General features: G+C 37.4%; 1 protein-coding gene across 6 annotated transcripts; it reads left to right on the top strand.

Moving 5' to 3' along the window:
• The first annotated feature begins 10 nt into the window (after nucleotides 1-10).
• On the top strand, nucleotides 11-19727 carry LARP1B (La ribonucleoprotein domain family member 1B). Of its 6 annotated transcripts, XM_026847872.1 has the most exons (17): nucleotides 11-108; nucleotides 1509-1655; nucleotides 4014-4157; nucleotides 4410-4578; nucleotides 8341-8485; nucleotides 8704-8878; nucleotides 9711-9883; nucleotides 10344-10715; nucleotides 12409-12532; nucleotides 13432-13643; nucleotides 14037-14143; nucleotides 14693-14853; nucleotides 15134-15278; nucleotides 16498-16607; nucleotides 16830-16957; nucleotides 17713-17761; nucleotides 18081-19727. In XM_026847872.1, exons 1-17 carry the CDS (start codon nucleotides 18-20, stop codon nucleotides 18146-18148), a joined length of 2520 nt encoding a protein of 839 aa, XP_026703673.1. In that variant the 5' UTR covers nucleotides 11-17; the 3' UTR covers nucleotides 18149-19727. The 6 variants fall into 6 exon arrangements, with proteins under 6 accessions (XP_026703673.1, XP_026703671.1, XP_026703672.1 ...); XM_026847870.1 differs by having other exon boundaries at nucleotides 12412-12532; nucleotides 17713-19727; XM_026847871.1 differs by having other exon boundaries at nucleotides 14696-14853; nucleotides 17713-19727.
• The last annotated feature ends 436 nt before the right edge of the window (nucleotides 19728-20163 follow it).

The following is a 20163-nucleotide window of genomic DNA, read 5'->3' as shown; positions in this document are numbered from 1 at the left end:
TGATCAAAAAAGCAATAATGGAATCAAGGACAACCCGGAGGCAAAGTCAGATGGTCCAGGGGATAATATTAGCGAAGATGAAGCTCAAACTAATAACCAAAGGAAAAAAGGTCAGTCTGGGCACTATGTGTAATGCAGTAAGTCACCATTGATGCAGTTACGTTAATTCCAGTTGAATGACTTTGTGAAACTTTTTATATTTTGCATTTTCTAGGTGATGGAGGATATATTGCTTTCTGCTGGGAAGTTTAAACCAGGCTTTCTTTGTCTAGTTTTGGAGTCTTCTGTTCAGTCAGATAGGGATTCTGGGGAAAAAGCAGCTCATGTTCTACTGATGGTCCGTGGAGCTCTGACAGTTTCTGGAAAATTTTAGAATGGCTGTACAAACTGTTATTGTCTCTCACATCTTTATTTCACGAACTAGATAGCGCTGTGTTAATTTAACTTCATATATATGTGTGTGTTACTATATATACTAACGTTTTAATTTTCATGTTTTACTATTAGCTTACACTTTGAAGTGATCACTTGAAAACTAAACCAGGTTATTCATTTCCTTTTGATCCAATCTGTTACATTAAAAATAATAAGCAAACCTGTATCTCATTTGGTCATTAGACGTGAGTAGGCTGGAGAAACATCTGAGAGGGTTTTAAGATATTGCTGCCATCAGCTGTTTTTTTTCTTGCTTCCCTGCTGATATTTCTTCAGATCCTAAAGACCTTTGTTGTTTAGATTTGTTAATCTTCCTATGTACATATTTAAAACCAAATCCTTTATTGCTTTTAATTTTTTCAGTCTAAATGGAAATTTAAAGCAAAGCATTCCACAGGTACAAGCTATTTCCACCCCCGCCGCCAGCGTGGATAACACACTTTACGCATTTGCTTATATTTCTTGGTATGAAGCCCACAGTACCGATAAAGTATTGAACAGCAAATATATATCATTAAATAAATGATTAGTAGATATTTTAGGCCAGCCTACAACAGAATAGTTTTACTCATAATTTTTGGTGGACTTGAATTAACTTAATCTGAATATCTCAAGGTAAAAATAGAGCACCACAGCTAAATTCTCAGGAAAATTTTTATAGTTTGTGATCGAAATCTTTATTTTAGTGGTCAACTTGATATGTTATTTTTTACCTTTCATATGCAGGCTGCGAAATTGTATAGTAATGGTTTTACTGTCTATATTTAACAGTTATGTAGCTATAAATTCTTGGTAACAGAGCTTACATCTAAAAGTTTGTTAAAAAAAATAAGATCATCTTCATTGCATATATTTAAAGCTTAGGTAAGGCTACCTTTCAGTTTGAGAAATTCCTGTTTACTACATTTATTATTGTTTAGTCATTGTATCTTAAAATTTCAATGTCAAGCTTCTTCCAGTTTTTAAACTTTGAAGTTAACTGTTATTAGTTCTACAAGAAGAATTCTATAGAATCTTTTCAGGAGCTGATACCTCAAGTAGTGCTGTAATTAAGAGTAATATATTAACTTTTCAAGGTAACAAGCAGAAATGGGTGCCACTTCACTTGGATGATGTACGGTCAGACAGTCAAGAAAGAGCAGGCTCTCGAACTAGCTCAAGATTTCTGCTGGAAACAAACAAGCTAATACCTCATAACAACAGGCGGAATGAGACAAGGAGTAAGTAGTTTTCGATCTCTGGGTCTTTCTATTAGTGGCAAATAAAGTATAAGACTGCATGAGTAGGCATTAGATTGGCAGTTTATGTTGAAACTTGACTTTGCCTGTATTAAGTAAAACCTAGTGCTAATATTTGCCAATAACCAGCAATAAATAAATGATACTATAGTTTAATGAATTTTAAATTGAAAAGTTTTGTTTAAAAGCTTACTGTCAGATTTTTTTCGAACCTTTTTACAAATTGATCAGAGTTGTAATGTCTCAGTCACTGATTCTGCTGAGTAACTGAGTTTGGAAACTGTCTGTACAGTGTGTGCTGGTGTTCTGAATCAGAGCACCATGTATTATTCTCTTCATGGCTGTGAGTCTTGGGCCACAGCTTTACAATGCAGGAAGTTTGGAAATAGTCTCATAAGGCGTCTGCTCTGTCCTGCTGTACTGCTGCTGCTGCAGCTTGTTGCTACCAGAGCAATTGCTTGTGGACCTACACTTTGAACTCTGCTTTGGCAATTCTACTGATGTTTTTTCCTTTAAGTTGGATCAGTTCCCTCAGTTCCCTGACCTATTTCTCAGTATCGCCTTGCAAAAAGTTGTACTAGCACAACAGAGGAAGAAATGCACCATGGCTGGTACTGCTTCTGGTCCTTGGGTGTTCTGAATACAGCTTGTCAGATGGCAGAAATCTTAGGCTGAATGTAACCTTTTGATTTATGTATTTGCATTTAAGTTTTTTAATTGCAATATACATTAACAATTTAAATGCTCATTATAATAAGTGCTGGATGCTGCTGAGATGGGATTTGTTTAGGAAGTCATTTTAGGAATAGGAATGTAAGGGTTTGATCTGAATGTCTGAGAAGTGGACAGAGGCCAAGGGAGGATTTTTAGTAGTGTATCGCTTTCTTCAGCAGTTATTCCTCAGGATGGTCAAATGACCAGAAACTTGTAGCATGAACTCTACCACAAGGCTGTAGTGACACAAGAGCAGTTTCAGAGTGAGGGAATGTAAAACATCTCTTGCCATTGAGGAACGTTGGCTTGTTTAAATAAAAAGCTTGTTTCAGGCTTAAATATAACACTTTCATAAGCTGTTGTTGTATGTAGGACTTCTGCACATGTCTGAGCCACATATACTCGGAGTTCAAAAATGAAACTGATTTGAGGAAATAGTTCAAATAATGCCTGTGCATTTGGGACCTCTAAGGTTGAGGGTACCAGTGCGAAGGTTAAGGTCCAAATTCTCAGTGAGACACATGCATACAGATTATTCATAAATTCAGAGTCTTATCTGACAGAAAATAAAGTACAGGAACTTGAATTTATGAGCATACATATTTTGTTGTAGGGTTCATTAAAAATAGTTGCTAATAAAACAATATTTCTAGTAAGAACCACAAATCATATCTTTAGTCAGATCGTTGTTAAATTTGGCAACTCTCAGTTTGATCAAGTAGGGACTGTGTCGCCAGGCATTGCTCTGACAAAGAGGTCCCCTGGCATCTGGAAGACCATCCAACTGCAACTTAAAGAAACTTTAAGCAAGCATGACTGACTGAAGATGGAAGTCTCTGAGAATGTTAGAAACGGTGTGAGAAAGGGCTTAATTTTCTCTCATGACTAAAGTGAGAATTACACCTGTTCTTAAGTTTTGTGGTGAGTGGAACCAATGTCCCTGGCTCTGGTTTGGACCTGCTTGCTTTCCTTTCTTCTGCTGCTGCTCTCTTCTGCTATGTGCAGCCCACATACCTATATGAAAACCTTACAGAGTCGTCAGAGATTTGCATGTGTTATCAAAATGGAGTCCTTATTGTAAAAGCTCAGTTTGTGTCATGACCAGCAGAGAATCAAGATTGCTGTTAAATGGGCAGTCAGGGGGGTGGTACACTGCTGCTTCTGGGAACAAAAGGGAGGCCCCAGGGAGCCATTGCTGTGGAAATCCCACCCCAAGCAGGATCATCAAGAGCTGGCAGCTCTTCCTAGGTACTGGGAGTTGCCCACAGAAGGAGAATATATTATCGGGCCTGGAAGGAAAATTGCGTGGTCATTCCTTCCCGTCCCAAACCAATTGTAGGTATTGTGATCCCTGAGCTGGCACCAGAGTGTCCAGTTGCTTCAGAAGCATTTGAGATTGATTGCTAGTCAAGCACATTTGCTCATCTTTATTGCTAACAGCTTCTGCCCAGCTTGCCCTTTAGGCCTGGTTTCACCCTTGCAGCTTCAGATCTGACCTGCTTCAGCCAGCAGGACTGAGTCAGCAGATTGCCTGGGCACCAGCTGAGAACTCTGTGTTACATGGGACTTTTTGGCACTGTGATATTTAATGATGATTGCAAGTATTGTGCTTTTTTTCTCCTATAGATTGGCGTCGTGATAGAGAAAAGAGAGATGATAATGATGAAGTATGCAGCGTGAGAAGTGAGGGTGGCAGTGTTCGAGGATTTTCCAGAGGCAGAGGAAGAGGTAGAGGCAGAGGAAGAGGACGAGGCAGAGGAAACCCTAGAAGTATGCAAAGAAGTAGATGCTTAGCAAAAATTTTGAAATTATGTTTATAATGTTACAGTTTGTACATGAAGTAAGAGTTGTCTCAAAGAACATGTCCTGTAACTTAATATGATTAAGTAGGTTGAGTCCTTTTAAAATCAGATGCTGAAAACCAACAGTAAAAATAGCAGCGTGTATCATGCCTTAAAATATTTGTCTGTTGGACTTAATAGTTTTAATCACCTTTCTTTTATGTTCTTCTTTATTTCAAAGTGAACTTTGAATATTCAGTTGGTTATCAAGAGCTGTATGGTGAAGGAACTGACCAAGTATTTCAACCTGAACTTAATGCTAGTGTGATGTATTACTATGGTGATGGAACAGGAGTGCAGATGTATTCTGTGGATGAAGCACTTCTCAAAGAATATATAAAACATCAAATGTAAGTAGATTATTTAATGTGCAAATACTTTTAGAGATCTAGTTAAGATAAAATAACTCATTTCAAACATTGTTTAATCCTTATTATCCATTTAAAGATGGAGATTAAGGCATTTCAATTTAACTTTTTGATTTGACAGTTACCAGTGTCGGTTTGAATTTACTGATTAGTGGGGTGGAAAAAACTGGAGCAATGGGAAGGCATTTTAAGGAAGCTGTTCTGCATCTTGTGCTGTAGTCTGGCTCTAACTTGTATACCTGCTTTATTTATGGTACATAGCCCTCTTTTTATGTTGTCATGTAATTGAGATATGGATGTCTCTGAGCTTGTGCTTTTTGAGTACTGTTGGTCTGTTTGCCTATAAAGCTCTTCTTGGGTGATGTAGCTAGACGTTTTCCTTATTTGCTCTCAATTTCACTTTTGAGAAGTCCCGTTAGTTTTGTGTTTTCAGAGTGTTTCACCTGAAACATTTAACTGAAAGAGAGTAGTTTTGCAATGATACTTGATTTTTCAATAATCTGAAATGTTTACTTTCTCGTGTACACCATTAGGCAATGAGAAACCATCTGGAAGACTGATTATCACCAGGAGACAAGTCAAAAAGGGCCTGGAAACCACTAGTTCATTTTAAAGAGACAGTTTCCACCACTGGCAGATATTTCATCTTCTGTGCTTGCAACAGCATTTCTCTGCGATGCCTTTGTGGTGGTTTTTGATTGCCCTTGTATTCCATAAAGCAACTTGCTTATTTTATTCTTGCTTCTTTTGTTACAGTTGACGCAAAAAGGAAGAAAAAAGCCTCTTTAAGGGCAGAAAGTATCTGGCATGTGGCTATCAACTTCAAAACTTCTATTGCAGTCTTTTTTGTTACTCTTGCTGCCAGGCCCCTATGAGACCTGACAGTGGACATGTACCCCCATGTCAGGATAATCGGCCTGCACTGTCCTCAGACAAGTGAGGGAGGAGCACAGACACTCCACTGTTGGCCAGATTTCTGGGCATGCAGTGTAGAATCCAGACCTTCTAAGGTAGGACATGATGATGTCCCCCTCTGCTGAGAAAAATGTCAGTTACAGCATTGGTCACACCTGACTTCTCGTTATATTTGTATTTTATTTTAGCAACAGGAGGTTGGCAGGTGTCAGTAGAAGAGTTGGCATGGCTGGCTAACCAAAGCCATTGGTTGCTTGTCTGATATAAACTCCTAAGACAGTTTGATTATGGAGTTTGCTTTCCATGAGAGAGAGGGAGATTCTTGAGCAGGTTTAGAGCATAATTTCACTATTTTTATACTCCTTAAAAAAAAAAAAAAAGTCTTTGTTATCTATTCACTTCTCTTACGCTAAAAGCGATGGGAAACAGATTTTATGAATCAATTACTTATAATTAGCTTCTGAATGGGGATGGTTTTGTCTGCCTTCAGTATTTTATAACCAAATTATCAAAGTGATTATGCCAAAGAAGGAAGTATATACAGAATAAAGCTACACAGAACTGTTAGGTCTCAGAGTTCCTTGTGCAGTCCAAGATAAATCAGCGTCTATTAGAGCAGTGAGACTGGTTTGAATCCTAGTGAATTGATGAATTTTAAAGCAGTTTACTTGCTTAATAGGGAAAAAATCTTAAGAGACTGTGTCCAACTGGATTGATGTGTAATTATAGTAAGAAATACACTGCTGTCAAACAGTTTATGCTTGTCCCAAGAACCAGCCTGATGTACAAGAGAGTAATATTTGTATTGCATACAAAAATACCTTTAACATTTTTAATTACAGACTGAAGTCAGCCTGAAAAGTTTCAGTGCTTAGCAACTCAGTCTGCAACATACTCTATTTAAAGTCCTCCTTCTTTAAAAAATAAAGAAATAAAAGTTCAGACATGTTTCCAAGTCTGCATCAATTCAAGAATAAGAGAAGGGACTCTGAGGAAAATGAAAAAGAAGAGAAAAGCTGGAGGGTGTGTGTGTGTTTAGGTTTGTCCCTCTACTTGGAGCAAACTTGTGCGTTGTCTTCATTTATCATTAATGGTCTTTCACATTCCTTTTTCTAGAGTGATGGACATCAAGTGAGGCAGTTTGAGACAAGTTCAGTCATTGTCCATTTCTGCTTGTGGAATTTTTAACTAGGTGAATCGTTACAAGATTTTACCTTTACTGTATGACTGTAAAGGTAACATTAGTAAAATGTTGATATATGGCTTCTGTGCTTGCTTATCTTCTAGATTGGGAGGGGAAAAGAAGCCTAGCGGTTCAGTACAGTAAACAGGATTTTCTTGAAAGAAACCTTCTCTTTGTGCACAGTTGCTTCACTGATCGGTTTACTTAGCTCTGAGTAAGAGCTTAATTCTCTGAAAGCCTTATTCTCTGTTTGCTCTGATTTAATGGCAATGTTTTCATTTGTTGTATGTCTTATTGTCCAACTTTGAGACTTTATATTCATTCTGTTTTGGAGCTGAGTGTTTCATATAGAGAGCTTTTGCTTCGAATTTCTTTAGCTGTTGAAAATTGAGAGAAAGAAATGTTATCAAGCTTTTCCTTGGGTCAGTGACGGCATCAGAGTCCTCTCCTCTTGGTAACTTTGGCCTTGATACCAACTTCAGTGGAGACACTTAGCATTCAATACTTTGTTGAAATGAGAATTAATTCTATTTACACTTTCATGTGTGTTTTTTTCCTCAGCATTTTAATGCTCTCTTGTTTTATTTTTGCACTACCTCTATTTTTGTGTCATAGAATTTTAATTGCTCTCCACTAAATATTTCACTCCCTACATTTTCCTGAACCTGATGAGGCGTAGTATTCCTTGGATGTAATATGCAGATTCATGGTATGATGTGTAAACTCTGTGAAAGGTCTAGATTTTAGTCATCGTGATTAAATTGTTTTTTTCTATTCTTTTTCGTAGGATGTTTTCTCATTCCCTTGCTTTGTGTGACAGATCATGATTTGAATCTTTACTTTTTCTCTTCACTAAGTATAAACATCTCAACACCCTAATCGTTTCATAGAGCAGCTTCATTGTTTAAGAAGATTTGTGTCTGCTGTTTCTTTGTCCCTCGTCTCTTGTTCTGTGGTGTTCCTGAAATGGTCCTTGTCCTTCTTCAATTTATCCACTATATATCATCCCTTCTTTTAGACTTTACCTTTATTCATGAACTGTTGTGCCTTTTGGTACAGTTTCATGACAAATACAACATTACTATTTTTGTTTTCTCATCTTCCCACAAGCATGCTTGAAGTTATGATTCAGAGTACATATATGTGCCTCAACACTCAGATAGGATACTTAAACCTCCTAATGTACTGGCAACTGGGAAAAGAAAAGATACAGTTCAGGATGAAGGTGCACTGATACTGCTGTGTGGGAAATAAGTTATGCCCTGACTGTAAGCAGTAGTTGTCCTTCATCTATATGGAGGCTAAGAAAATGTTGTTTCCTTCTGTTCATGTAAGTAATAAGGGAGGGGATGGGTGAAAGAAAAATAGAGCATAGTTTTTCCTTATGCAGTTCATCTATGGAAATGTAACAAGGCTTTGATTGATACCCCTGTGTACTGTACTGGATCATAAGTCTTTTTTAATATGTCGAGCATGCATGCTGTTCTTTAAGTCTTGCTTATAATGATGCACCTGTTGAATGATTTTTTTGATGACAAATAATGCTCTGTTTTTAATGGAAGACTTTAACAAGGAATCTCTAAGTTGCTATTTTAGGGTTTTCTTTAACCTGTAATAGGCTCATATTTGTATGTTTCTTTCTGCAGTGAGTATTATTTCAGCACAGAAAATTTGGAAAGAGACTTCTTTCTGAGGAGAAAGATGGACCAACAAGGATTTCTGCCTGTTTCATTGATCGCTAGCTTCCGTCGGATGCAAGCTCTGACGACAAATGCTGCGCTCATTTTGGAGGTAAAATAATTCAGAAGTACAGATGTAGAAAGTTACTTGATTAATTTTGTACTGCCACTTAAAGCCAGTGCTACGAAGTTAAGAAAGACTTCTGTTTGCAATGACAAGGATTTTAGAAAGAGGCTATAAATGGCAAAGTCTGTGGGTTGGGTTTTTTCTGTTGTGGATGGTGCTGGATATGTGAGGTTTTTAAATATATAAATATGCTTGTCACACAGGCCCTAAAGGACAGTACAGAAGTTGAAACTGTGGATCACAGGATAAGAAAAAGGGTTGATCCAGAAAAGTGGCCAATTCCAGGTCCTCCTCCATGCAGTCTGCCACCAACTGACTTTTCTCAGCTCATCAATTGTCCAGAATTCATACCAGGCCAAATTTTTGGCTCACATACTGGTAAAGGATTTATTTTATAGAAACATAAGTTTAGGACTGTCTGTCTAGCTTAGGAAGTTTGCCTCTTGATACTGATTTCATAATAGACGTTGTACATTTGGTAATGGTCTATTCAGCTGATATGCCTGTCAGCCTTGCAGCTGCCAAGTCACATGGCTGATGTGAAGTAGATAAAAATGTCTCTTATGTGCTATGGCTGTGACCGTTCTCCAGAGTATAGTATGGTGGGATACAGTCCTTTAGTAGTAGTAGTACAAATAGTAAGAGCAATCATAAGATAATTATAAAATCTGCTTCTTTTTGGTAGCAGCTGAAAGGTAACTTTTTACTTGGTGCATCCTGGTATTGGATGGGGATCTCAGTCACATTATTAGTAAGGACATGGCTTTGTTTGCTGACAACCCTTGGCAAGGAAATCTTTTACTAAAATGTTGGCTGGAATTAAATGAGAAGAATGAAGACTGAATTAGGCACCCGTCCAATAAAGCTAGGGAATGGTGTAGAGAAAACATGTTCCTAATGATGTTGCTCTTGTTCTCTGAACAACACTCTGTAATTTCTTTCAGACTGTTAGAAACTTTCCACATAAATAAGTTGCTAGAATCGATCTTTTCCTAAAATATTGAGTGAACTGTGAAAAGCTATCTCCTAAAAATGAAAAGAAATTCTGCTGATCAGTGCTACATTTAACTAGAGAGGTAGAAAAATAGTAGCTGCAGTTAAAAGACTAGTGAAACAGCTAAAAAAAAATGAAACAAACCAAAACCAAAAAAACCTCAGACAAACCAAAACAACATACAGCAGGAACTGAACTACTGTTTTCCACTGCTAGAATCTGCACCAAGTTCTCCAAGACTGGGAAGCCCGCTGAGTCCAAAGGAAAACACTGAAACAAGTAATTTTCAGACAATGTCTAAAGGATTGTCTACAAGTTTGCCTGATTTGGACTCCGAACCTTGGATAGAAGTGAAGAAGAGGCATCGTGCATCCACAGTTAAACTAAAGGTAAAATCAAAAACCTTTAGATTATGTTTAAATAAAGAAATGCAAAACCTGCCAACTTCCAGATTATACTGTAAAACAAGATTTTTCACATCTTAACATGTGGTGCTTGATAATGCAATGCAGTTAGTATGCATACTTCTCACTAAGTGCATTTAAAATCCTGATCCAAAGCTCTCTAAAATGAAAAGGAAATACTGTGAGGTTTTTTTTCCTGTGTAGGGAAAGTTATACTTGTTGATTATTGAAAAATATATTGTAATGTGCATTGAGAATCGTTCTAAAATATTATGGGGGAAGTATTTAGAACAGTAATTTACTTAATAAACATCTGAAAGTGTCTGTATTGTTTCTAATTCCTGTACTTTGTCTATTGAAAATGTTCTGTAGTGTTCTATTTGTCTCTCATTTGGGTAATCACTATCCAATTCAAATACAAAATGTATCACCTTTTCCAATTTAGGAAAGCGTTCCTACACCTGATCAAACATCAGACCAACAACAGCCAACCCCACGTCCAGAGGAACAAGAACAAGAAGAACTTGATTTTTTGTTTGATGAAGAGATGGAACAAATTCGAGGTCGGAAGAATAAGTTTACTGATTGGTCAGACAGTGATTCCGATTATGAAATTGATGATCAGGACGTAAACAAGATATTGATTGTAACACAGACACCACCATATATGAGAAAGCATACTGGTGGAGATCGTACTGGCAACCACGTATGCCGTGCAAAAATTACATCAGAACTTGCTAAAGTTATTAATGATGGTTTATATTATTATGAACAGGATTTATGGATGGAGCAGAGTGAAAATGACACTATGATGAAGGTAAGTCTCTTCATGTTTGATCTGAAAATCATGCCTGTCCAAACAGTTCCAAAACTCTCAGCCATCTACTGTCACTGTAAAATGCTATACTCTCTTGAAAGAAAGTGTGACAGTAATTGAATTTACAGGTCTATTGAATTCTCTTTATTTTTATAATATTTTAAACAGTTGAAAGCAAAACCAAGTTTTTCTTGTTGCAGACTTGACCAAAACCATTGAATGTGTATTTTTTAGAACGATTTGTAACATTTTGGAGATGCTTCAACTTTTCTAGTGTTTTATTGTTCTATGAAGAATTTGTTTCATAACATTTGCCAACTCCTACCAGAGGGGAAGGGGACACGTTTCTGAGATGAGATAATAAGAGAGGAAGATAATACAGTCATTTTAAAGTCATTTTATATTAAGGTTCTGTTTGTCTTGTAGCTTGTTAGAATGATAGCTCTGTGACCAAATGAAACTTTGGATTGTATACCTTATTTTAGTATAGAAACCCTTTTATTTCTTAGACTGTGCATGAGTCTTTGTCTTCAAGGCTTTCAAAATTTGCAAGGAGATTGTCAGCTTTGTGATTTTTATTTTTTTAATAATTATTTTTTAAAATACACTAAGCAGCTGTAAAATAACAGATGAGTTAAACTCCAGCACTGCACAGGCAGAGGTCAACGTGGCACACTGCAGTCCTGCCACTTACTGCTGTTGGTTTATTAAGAAACCCCTTTTGTGCAAGGAAGCCCAGGGAGTGGCGCCTCGGTAGGCAATCCCACGGTATCACTAGCAGCTATTATGTGTATAGAAATATAAAGTTACCTAAACACTGAGCAGTGAGGGGAAGGAGCTTATCTCTACACAAGGGCAAAGGTGGGTTGGGGGGTGGAGGAGAGAGGAAATAGCTTAAAGGACAAATGGAGCATGTGGGTACAAAAAAGAGCTGACAAAGACAGAAATTAATGATGAGAATAAGAGCAAGAAATAAAAGTAGAATTCAGAATATGGAGTTTTTATTAAAAAAACAATTAGACCAAGAAAACCAGCAAACTGTAAGAGCACAGTGAGAAATAGCAAACAGCAAGAGAAAATATTTTTGGTTTTGTTGCTGTCATGTTCTTGACAATGATTTGAACAAAGATTTTTCAGACAGCATGCACACACACACACATATGTTCCACCCCACTTTCAGCTGAGTAGGGTCATGAGTGATTTGAGATGCTGCCATACAACTTGGAAAATCCTTCTCTTGCAGTGGAAGCTACCAGTAAAAAAAAAAAAAAAAAAAAGCTGAACGCTTTGTTTACAAATACTGGCTTTTCTTTAGATGTAGCCAGAGGAAGGAAGCAGGGCCTCTTCTGCTCCCCTAAATTGCTGATACCTTCCTGGGCATGCTTACTGCAGGAGGATGGTTTTGGGCTTGGCAAGGGGCAGGATCTTACCTGTCTCCATTCACCCATTTGTTGGTGTAACTGTTTCTTTCAGCTAGTGCAGTGGGAGCTGCCTTAGGTTTTATACCATGTTTATGGCAACCTTTTTACAGCGTATGCTAGAGACTCCTTCCATCTTCCTCAAAAGAAATCTGTACTGGCTGTATATGGGTAGTTGTGTGTCAATTCTGGTTCTCTTTTATGAAAGTCACCTGTTTCTCAGGATGGTATCTGTTATTCTGCTTTGTGCTTACAATTTGCTTTCTCTAATTCAGCAAGAGATCGAGAACTTTAAGAAGCTAAATCTCATTAGTAAGGAGGAATTTTATAATCTTGCACCAGAACCAGTTGCTGATCCAACCCAAGAAGTTCTTCCAGGACCTCCAGGGTTACAGAAAGGTAAATAATATGTATTTGTTTTTTGGATCTCTGTGCTAAAGAACAACTTTGTAGGTGTTGTAACTCTTTCTGCTTGTGTAATATTTTAATTTTGGTCCAGTCAGCAGTCCAAGGGGCTTTTTCTTTGCTAATTTTTTAAATTGTCAATTGTTCTCCAGTAGCATGGTTTCCATTGAATTGGAAGGTAGTATTCATACTTTGCAGGATATATATGAGCATCAGTAGGCAGTGTTCTATTTTGTTGTCACCATAAACCAACACCATGTGCCTTTTGTGTAACCTAGCATTTACAATGTGTAAAAAAACAACCCAACAACCAACCCAAAAAACCACCAGAAATCCCCAAAAACTAGTGATGTTGTGAAATATTTTCTAGAAACTAGTATTTTTATGGGAACCAAGGATGGAATGAAGTGAGGTTAGAATAATTTTCTACTTGTATTAGAACCTTACTGAATAGTCACAATGTCCACATCTTATCTTTTGAGGTATTTCTGATACAGTAGTAGTATTAACATTTACTAGGATACATGCTAATAGCATCTTTGAAGTAGCTGAGGAAACCACTTCACTAAACCCACCACCTCGCCAAGAAGTGAGAATGTGGTTGCTCTTTCCCCAGTGTTTATTTTCCTTTACTTTGCTAGTGTAGATACATAAGAACAAGCAGGTAAGAAAGAAGTGAGTTTGAATTTTCTAGCAAAGACATACTTGAAGCATTATTTCATAGTTTTGAGCAGTTTGTACTGCTTCTACACCAAGTGCTTTTGTTAATTTGATTGTCCTTTGGGATTGATGTAATTTACTTGAAATAGGCCTTTAAGATACTAGGGGACTTCAGGCTTTGAAATCCTGAAGTGTCTTTTGAAAAACATATGTTTTCTCCTTCATGCCTGTAGATTTAGCAGAGGAGCTGGCTTGTGATTTGTTAAGTATTGAAGTACCTCCGACGGCAGCAATAGCTCGATCACTGCCAACAGCAGTTCCAGATTCCCCCAGCGTTCACCCTGGCTTCACCCCACGAACACCTCGTACCCCAAGGCTACAAGATCCCAACAAAACACCCAGGTTCTACCCTGTTGTTAAAGAAGCACGATCCATTGACATTAAGGTAAATGGAAAGATGTCATGTTTCTCGAAAACTAGAAAAAGCCTATAAAACTCGCGTGTCTGCGTATGATTTAACAAGAATGAAAAGGCGAAAACCGAAATGCTTGTACTTTTTTTACTGCTTCTCTTCAAAATATTTACTATATTCGTTCTTTTTTATTTCTACAAATGGTTTCCAAGTCTTCTCTGTGACATTTCTTAAAAGTCCTTGCTGAAAAAGTGTAATATCTAAAGATTTTAAATTTGTTATGTAAGACTAATCTTTAGGTTATGAAACTGGAGTGTTGTGACTTTATAATGTGTTTAGATATTAAAATTTTTAGAACTTTGTTTTAAGAGGGAGAGAATGAGTGAAATCAATTTAGGGAAATAAATTCTTCATTTACTTTCTTAGACTCCAAGAAAAAGAAAAACACGACACAGTACAAACCCTCCCTTAGAATGCCATGTTGGTTGGGTGATGGATTCCAGAGACCACAGGCCAAGAACTTCCTCTGTGAGGTAATTTTTTTGTTGTTGTAGAAAAATGGTTTGCAATGGTGTTAGTTCTCACTGCTAATGGAGAAATAGGCTACGATAAAGGACAATTTATAAATGCAGTGGAAGCAAGAAAAGAGCAGTCAAGACAGACAGAAGGCTATCTGGAGTAAGCTAGCTAGGCTGACTATGGTTACACTGTTGTTTGTTGATCGATGATATGGTACCCCTAATATTGCTTGAAGTGCTGATGTTCACTTTGGTGATTTTGCCTTTAAGTAGTTATTTAAAATCAGGCATTACAGTAATGTTTAATTAACATCACCCAAAACTGCCCTTTTTTTGACATACTGGTACAGAATCTCATTTTCTTGAGGTGCACCAGAAAACAGATGACTGGGACCCCAGGCATGCACTGTAGTGGTCACAAGGTGACTGTACTTTTCTGACAGCTCTTGGGTAGTTCTTAGATAGTCTTAGTAGAATGGTTGAAAACAGATTCTATAGAAAAGCACTCTTTATAGGACAGAAATACGTTGGGTGATTTTTGTGGTTTTGTTTCTTTTTTTTTAGCAGTTCTAATGCTTCACCTTCAGAAGGAGCTACACTAGCAGGAAGTTATGGGTGTACCCCAAATTCTCTTCCAAAATTTCAGCATCCTTCTCATGAATTGTTAAAGGAAAATGGCTTTACTCAACAGGTGTACCACAAATATCGTCGAAGGTGTCTAATGGGTAAGCTGCTAAATGCACTTCCTGAAATTTTAGTTAGAAATTACCAGATGTCATCTGATACCAGTTTTCTCCACATTGTTCCTTATCCTTAATTTTTCCTGTGAAAGGAAAATAAAATTTATTTGATGAGCTCTGCATTCCATTTATGTTCCCTGACAAAAAAAATTACCCTCAAACATAAGTTTTAAGTTACTGAAAGATCTTGTGTGTGTATCACTAATGGAAAAGCACTTGAAAATATTCTGGGTTTTGGGTTTTTTCCTTCCTTTTTTTTTTCCAGAGAGAAAACGGTTGGGAATTGGTCAGTCCCAAGAAATGAACACACTCTTTCGTTTCTGGTCCTTTTTTCTGAGAGATCACTTTAACAAGAAAATGTATGAAGAATTCAAACAACTTGCTCTAGATGATGCAAAAGAACACTACAGGTATTCGCTTTTTCCTTGAAGTTAAAAACTTGCAGTCTTACCATTTGTTTTAATGACTGTGAAGTTTACATATATCTGAAGCGAACATTTTTAGTACTGACTTTCACTCTTTATGTCTTTAAAATAGCAGTCTGCATAAGTTGTTTTAATACCAAAAATCAGTTTGTGTGTATTTGCAGATAAATAGCTAAATGTGTCACATTTCCTGACTTGTAATTGGTCCTGAATTCTACAAAATCCTGTCACTTGGTGACTGTGACGAGTCAGCTCTGTACTTACTCTCATAAGATTCTTCTTTTCATAGGTGAAGAATTTCTTAACCTCATTCAACTTGTTCAAACTGCTTCTTGCCTTACAAAAATAACAGAAAAATAACACAAAGAAATCATCACTGCCCCTTTAGCTCTTTGATATTATGCCCTTCTTCTCACCTAGTTCCCCCTGCCTCTTTCTCTTAGCCAAAGAGTCAAGGTCGCTCAACGTTTTAAATGCCAAGTGAGGAAGTACCAGCTGTGGCAGTCCTGAAGTTCAGTATGTTGTCTGAGACTGCAGTCCCTAGGGTGCAAATGTGGCTTCAGTAATACCTCGTGTCTCTGTGCTGAGCTTTCTTGATGCTCTCCGATTATCCAAGGATACATTCACCAGGAGAAACTTCAGAAGGCTTGTAAGGGGACTAAGGTGGCAGCAGATGAACACAGAAGAGAAGGAGGTCCCAGCTATCTAGAGGCCCAGGGCAGCTCTGGTGACGGTGTGGCAGCCAAAGCCAGAGCTTCACGAAATACTGAACCAGAAATCCTGGCACTGGGTGTGCAGGAGCTGAGGGAACACTGAGTCCTGCCCTGCACGCTGGGGTGTGTGCTGATGGTGGGTTAGGCTGACTTTTGGTCTGACCCACTGTGAATGTTTTTTTGTTGAAACTGTATACGAATGTACCGAAAACATGGGAGTGTTTGTCTTCATTTTGTACATGTGTGTATAGTGCCTGTAAGTTCGTAAGGTGGATCTGTGGGACAAACCTGATTTTCCTAAATCAGTTTTGGTTATTTGTGAAGATGTTTCGGAACAATAGATTGATAAAAATTGATGTGAAGAGGAAGTGGGTTTTAGGAGAAGGGTAAAATGAGCCTTCTTAAATGCACTAAGAAACTGAAAAAGTGCATCCTCCTGGGGAATGAGGAGCGTACGTATAAGATTTCTGTACCTCTTTGTTCTGTTACAGGTACGGATTGGAATGCTTGTTTAGATTTTACAGCTATGGCCTAGAAAAGAAATTCAGGCAAGAAATATTCAAGGATTTCCAAGAAGAAACGAAGAGAGACTATGAAGCTGGTAATTATCATATAGGCCAGTCACTGCTCACACTGGGGTGACTTCAGTTGAGAGATAATCCCAGTTCCTTGGCACTGACTTGTTAACTAACCCAAGAGCAGCTTTTGTTCATGCTCCTTTTATTTTACAGTTCTCTTAAACATAGAGTTACCAGTGAATAATTAAGTTTTTAATTAAATCTCACCTTTGTAACTTGTTAAAATGATCTTTTTCTATTATTAGGTCAGCTATATGGACTGGAAAAATTTTGGGCTTATCTAAAATACTCTCAGCACAAGACTCCAGCCATTGACCCTAAACTGCAAGAATACCTTAGTAAATTTAAGAGACTGGAGGACTTCAGAGTGGATGTAAGTTTCAATACCTATTTTAAAGAAATATTTGGTGTACAATTATTTTCACTGCAAGGTAAACTGAGAACAGTACTTCATTTCACAGAAAGGCAGCTTTACAAACCCTGTCAATGACTAGAAAAGCATGATTAAAAAAACTAAATTCAAATGAAAAATGCAGGTTTTTTTCCTAGACATGCTTTTTTGAACCAAAGCATGGTGCTGAGATACGGTGGCTAAAATGTGTCGATTCTTTTTCATTGTGTAATGAAATAAATGGTAAAAAATAGCTTGTTTGTTATCTGGTAAGTCTGATCACTTCTAAACGGTTTAAGAATTTGGCAAATGAATTAATGCCCAACTGGCGTTTCTTAATGAAGTGCAATGGCACCATCCTTGCTGAGACTTCATATGCCAAATTCAGTGTATCCTTCCTGTGGAGTGATCCCAGAGTATAGTGCTGCTTTCCCTAACTGGGTTATGATGCACTGCAGTACCATCATCCTCTCTAATCCTCCGTTTTCTAGGAATGTGGCAGATGTATGGGCAGTGACAATTAAATAATGCTGTAAGATTGTTCAAAGTCCTTAGTTTGTCAGACACTTGCACTTGTAGTGAACCGGCCAGGAAAGCTTTATAATATCATCGGTGAGTTGTGAACAACTAAGATTACTAGGCTGAACCAGGGGCCTAATTATGGAATGTTCTGTCTTTTTTTGATCCTTTATATGAAAAGGAAGAACATTTACCAGGTTGCCAATGTTTATTTTCAGCCTCCTATTAGTGAAGAACCTGGCAGGAAGAGGGCGGTTGCTGCGACAGGTGAGGATTCAGGTCATCGCAGACATCAGTCTAATTCTTCTAAAACACTTCTTGCTGCTAAGCCCATGGCTGCCTGTCAGTCCCAGGCACAGGGAAACGTTACCAGTGGGAATACTGTCCAAGCATCCGTAGGCCGTAACCGTGCTGCCACAAAATCTATAGAAAGTGATGTTCCAGAGAAATAGACTTAAGATGGGCTTGCGCCCTTGAAAATCAACTTTACTCACTCTCTTAATTTGGAGATCTTCAAGGCGAGCCAGTCGAATACGTGATTAAAAGCGCATAGGAAGACAAAGGATTGGATTCTCTTTTTTCACAGGATTTAGTTCCAAAACACTTACCCTAGGAGACTTGCTCTTGGTTTTGGGATCATCGGAAGGATCCTAGGGAAGATTCTTTGGCTTCAGTATTGCTTTCCTCAAGCTTTTGTTTACAAAGAACTGCATTCCTTGCATATGCAAAAAATACTTTGGGGATGCCTTACATTTCAGCTCTTATTTCTTAAAAAAGGTATGACATACCCATGTTATTTACTGTGCTTTCTTTAGCCAGATTTTCCCATTATGTGTATTTTACCAAAGCAAAAAAAAATTATATGTAGAGTTTTAAATGTAAAGGAAGGATCTATGTGATTGGTTTGCTCTTGAATCTAACTATTAAAAAGGATGGTTTTGTGCAAAAGCACACTCGAGAATGTGCAGCTATATATGAAACTGCATTTCTGGATTCTATTTAAAGACATAGTTTCTATTTTTTTTCAGGGTCTCCATAGTTAGTATTTTATTAAGTATGGAGTTCGAGTGGACATAACTGGGATACTTTTGCAGGTATTTCCTTCAGTACTGGTTCTTAATAACTCAAGCAACAGAGAAATACAGGGGGAAATGGATCTGTTGATTTCATAGTGTCTTAACATACGGCATCTACCATTTGTGCAGGTTGTTAAAATAGGAAGCTATTCAAATTATTCTTGGCTTGAGAGGTGTCTTCATTTGAATTCTCTTATGATTATGAAGTACTCTTAACAGGAGAGGCATAATTTTTTAATTTTTTTTTTCTCCATATTTCAAGTAATAAAAATTAGTTTGGAGGGAAACAAGTGTTCCTTGTAAAATTTTTTTTTTTTTTTGCTTTATTTTGCAATATCTGAATGAAGTTCTGCTTAAATTGTGCTAGCTAAGCCTACATAATTTCAGACAGGTCTAAATAAAATTTCACTGAATGTAAGTTAATTCAAATACAAATCCGTTTCTGTATCTGAAAGATGGCGGTGTTTATATCCTGTAATTTCTTAACTTCATTATTTTGTTTTTAAAGACTCAAAAAGAACTGAATGAGTAACTTTTCTCTTCCAAGGGTAGGTGAGAAGAATTTCAGCTTTTCATTAGTTAACTGCAGAAACGACTTCAGTTAACTTATAAAGTTAAAAAGTTGTCTAGCACAAATGCCTTAATCCATGAAGGTGTCCTAACTGACTGCACAGCCATGTATGGGGTTTTAAACCTGAACCAGATCTCAGAGGTTATAACAAGTCCATTAATTTTTCAGTCATTGTCGTGTGAATCTCAATTAAACAAATTATGAATGTTTGCATTGTAAAGGAGTCTCTTAGCAGTGGCCTTCCCCACAGTTAATATAATTTCAATATAAAATTGAGCCTTTTGTAAGTGGCCTGTTCTAAATGAATTTAAATGAACACATACCAATATTTTAAGTAATATCCTATAAATATGCTGAAGTGACACATCTCAGTCCTGTGTTTGATCCATGCCTTTTGCTATCCAAGAAAATGATGCGAATGTAAATTTGGATTGAAATTGTATATACAAGTAATAGACTGAAGATATTTCCTTTCACTTTTTCATTGGAAAATGTGCAGATTTAAGCTTTTAGTGTGTGTAATTTTGTGATATCTTGACAAATTTTATAAAAACAACCAAAAAAACCCTAATAGTGTTGTACATCAACTTTTTTCCCAAAAAAACAACTTGCAAGAGTGCTAAGGCTGTAGATTTTCATGGGAATTTGTTGCCTGTGGTGCACTAAGGTGTTAGGGAAACGCAGCCTGTTAAAGGCTGAAGTGGTTCTTAGAATGTGAGCCAGCTTGCTTCAGTATAGATTCTTTTTTTTCCGGATGGCTGAGTATTTGTCAAAGAAAAACATGACAGGTGAATGATAAATAAGGTAGAAAGCAAAGAGCGTGAATACGTTACCTGCTCTCTGCCCTGTTGGCCTCTGTAGGGCTGGTTGCTTAGCTAGCACCTTTTATTTGGGTGGACAGTAAGACAAACCCCTCCCAAGTCCATGCACGGATCTGGCTGCCTTTCAGGGGTGCCCCTTTTCACTTCCCCTAGGCTTGACTCTTCCCTCTCTCCCCTTGCAGATAGCTGGAAAATATGGTA

This window comes from Athene cunicularia (assembly GCF_003259725.1).
Source record: "Athene cunicularia isolate RWA chromosome 4 unlocalized genomic scaffold, athCun1 chr4_part2, whole genome shotgun sequence".
Lineage (NCBI taxonomy): Eukaryota > Metazoa > Chordata > Aves > Strigiformes > Strigidae > Athene > Athene cunicularia.
The sequence above is the reverse complement of the archived record's forward strand: the minus strand, read 5'-3'. Positions and strand labels throughout refer to the sequence as shown.

Coding starts and splice junctions, on each gene's coding strand:
- LARP1B (XM_026847869.1), top strand. CDS start 18: ATGGAATCAAGGACAACCCGGAGGCAAAGTCAGATGGTCCAGGGGATA. Junction 4,579..8,340: donor GAATATATAAAACATCAAAT/GTAAGTAGATTA, acceptor TTCTTTCTGCAG/TGAGTATTATTTCAGCACAG. Junction 16,958..17,712: donor TGGAGGACTTCAGAGTGGAT/GTAAGTTTCAAT, acceptor GTTTATTTTCAG/CCTCCTATTAGTGAAGAACC.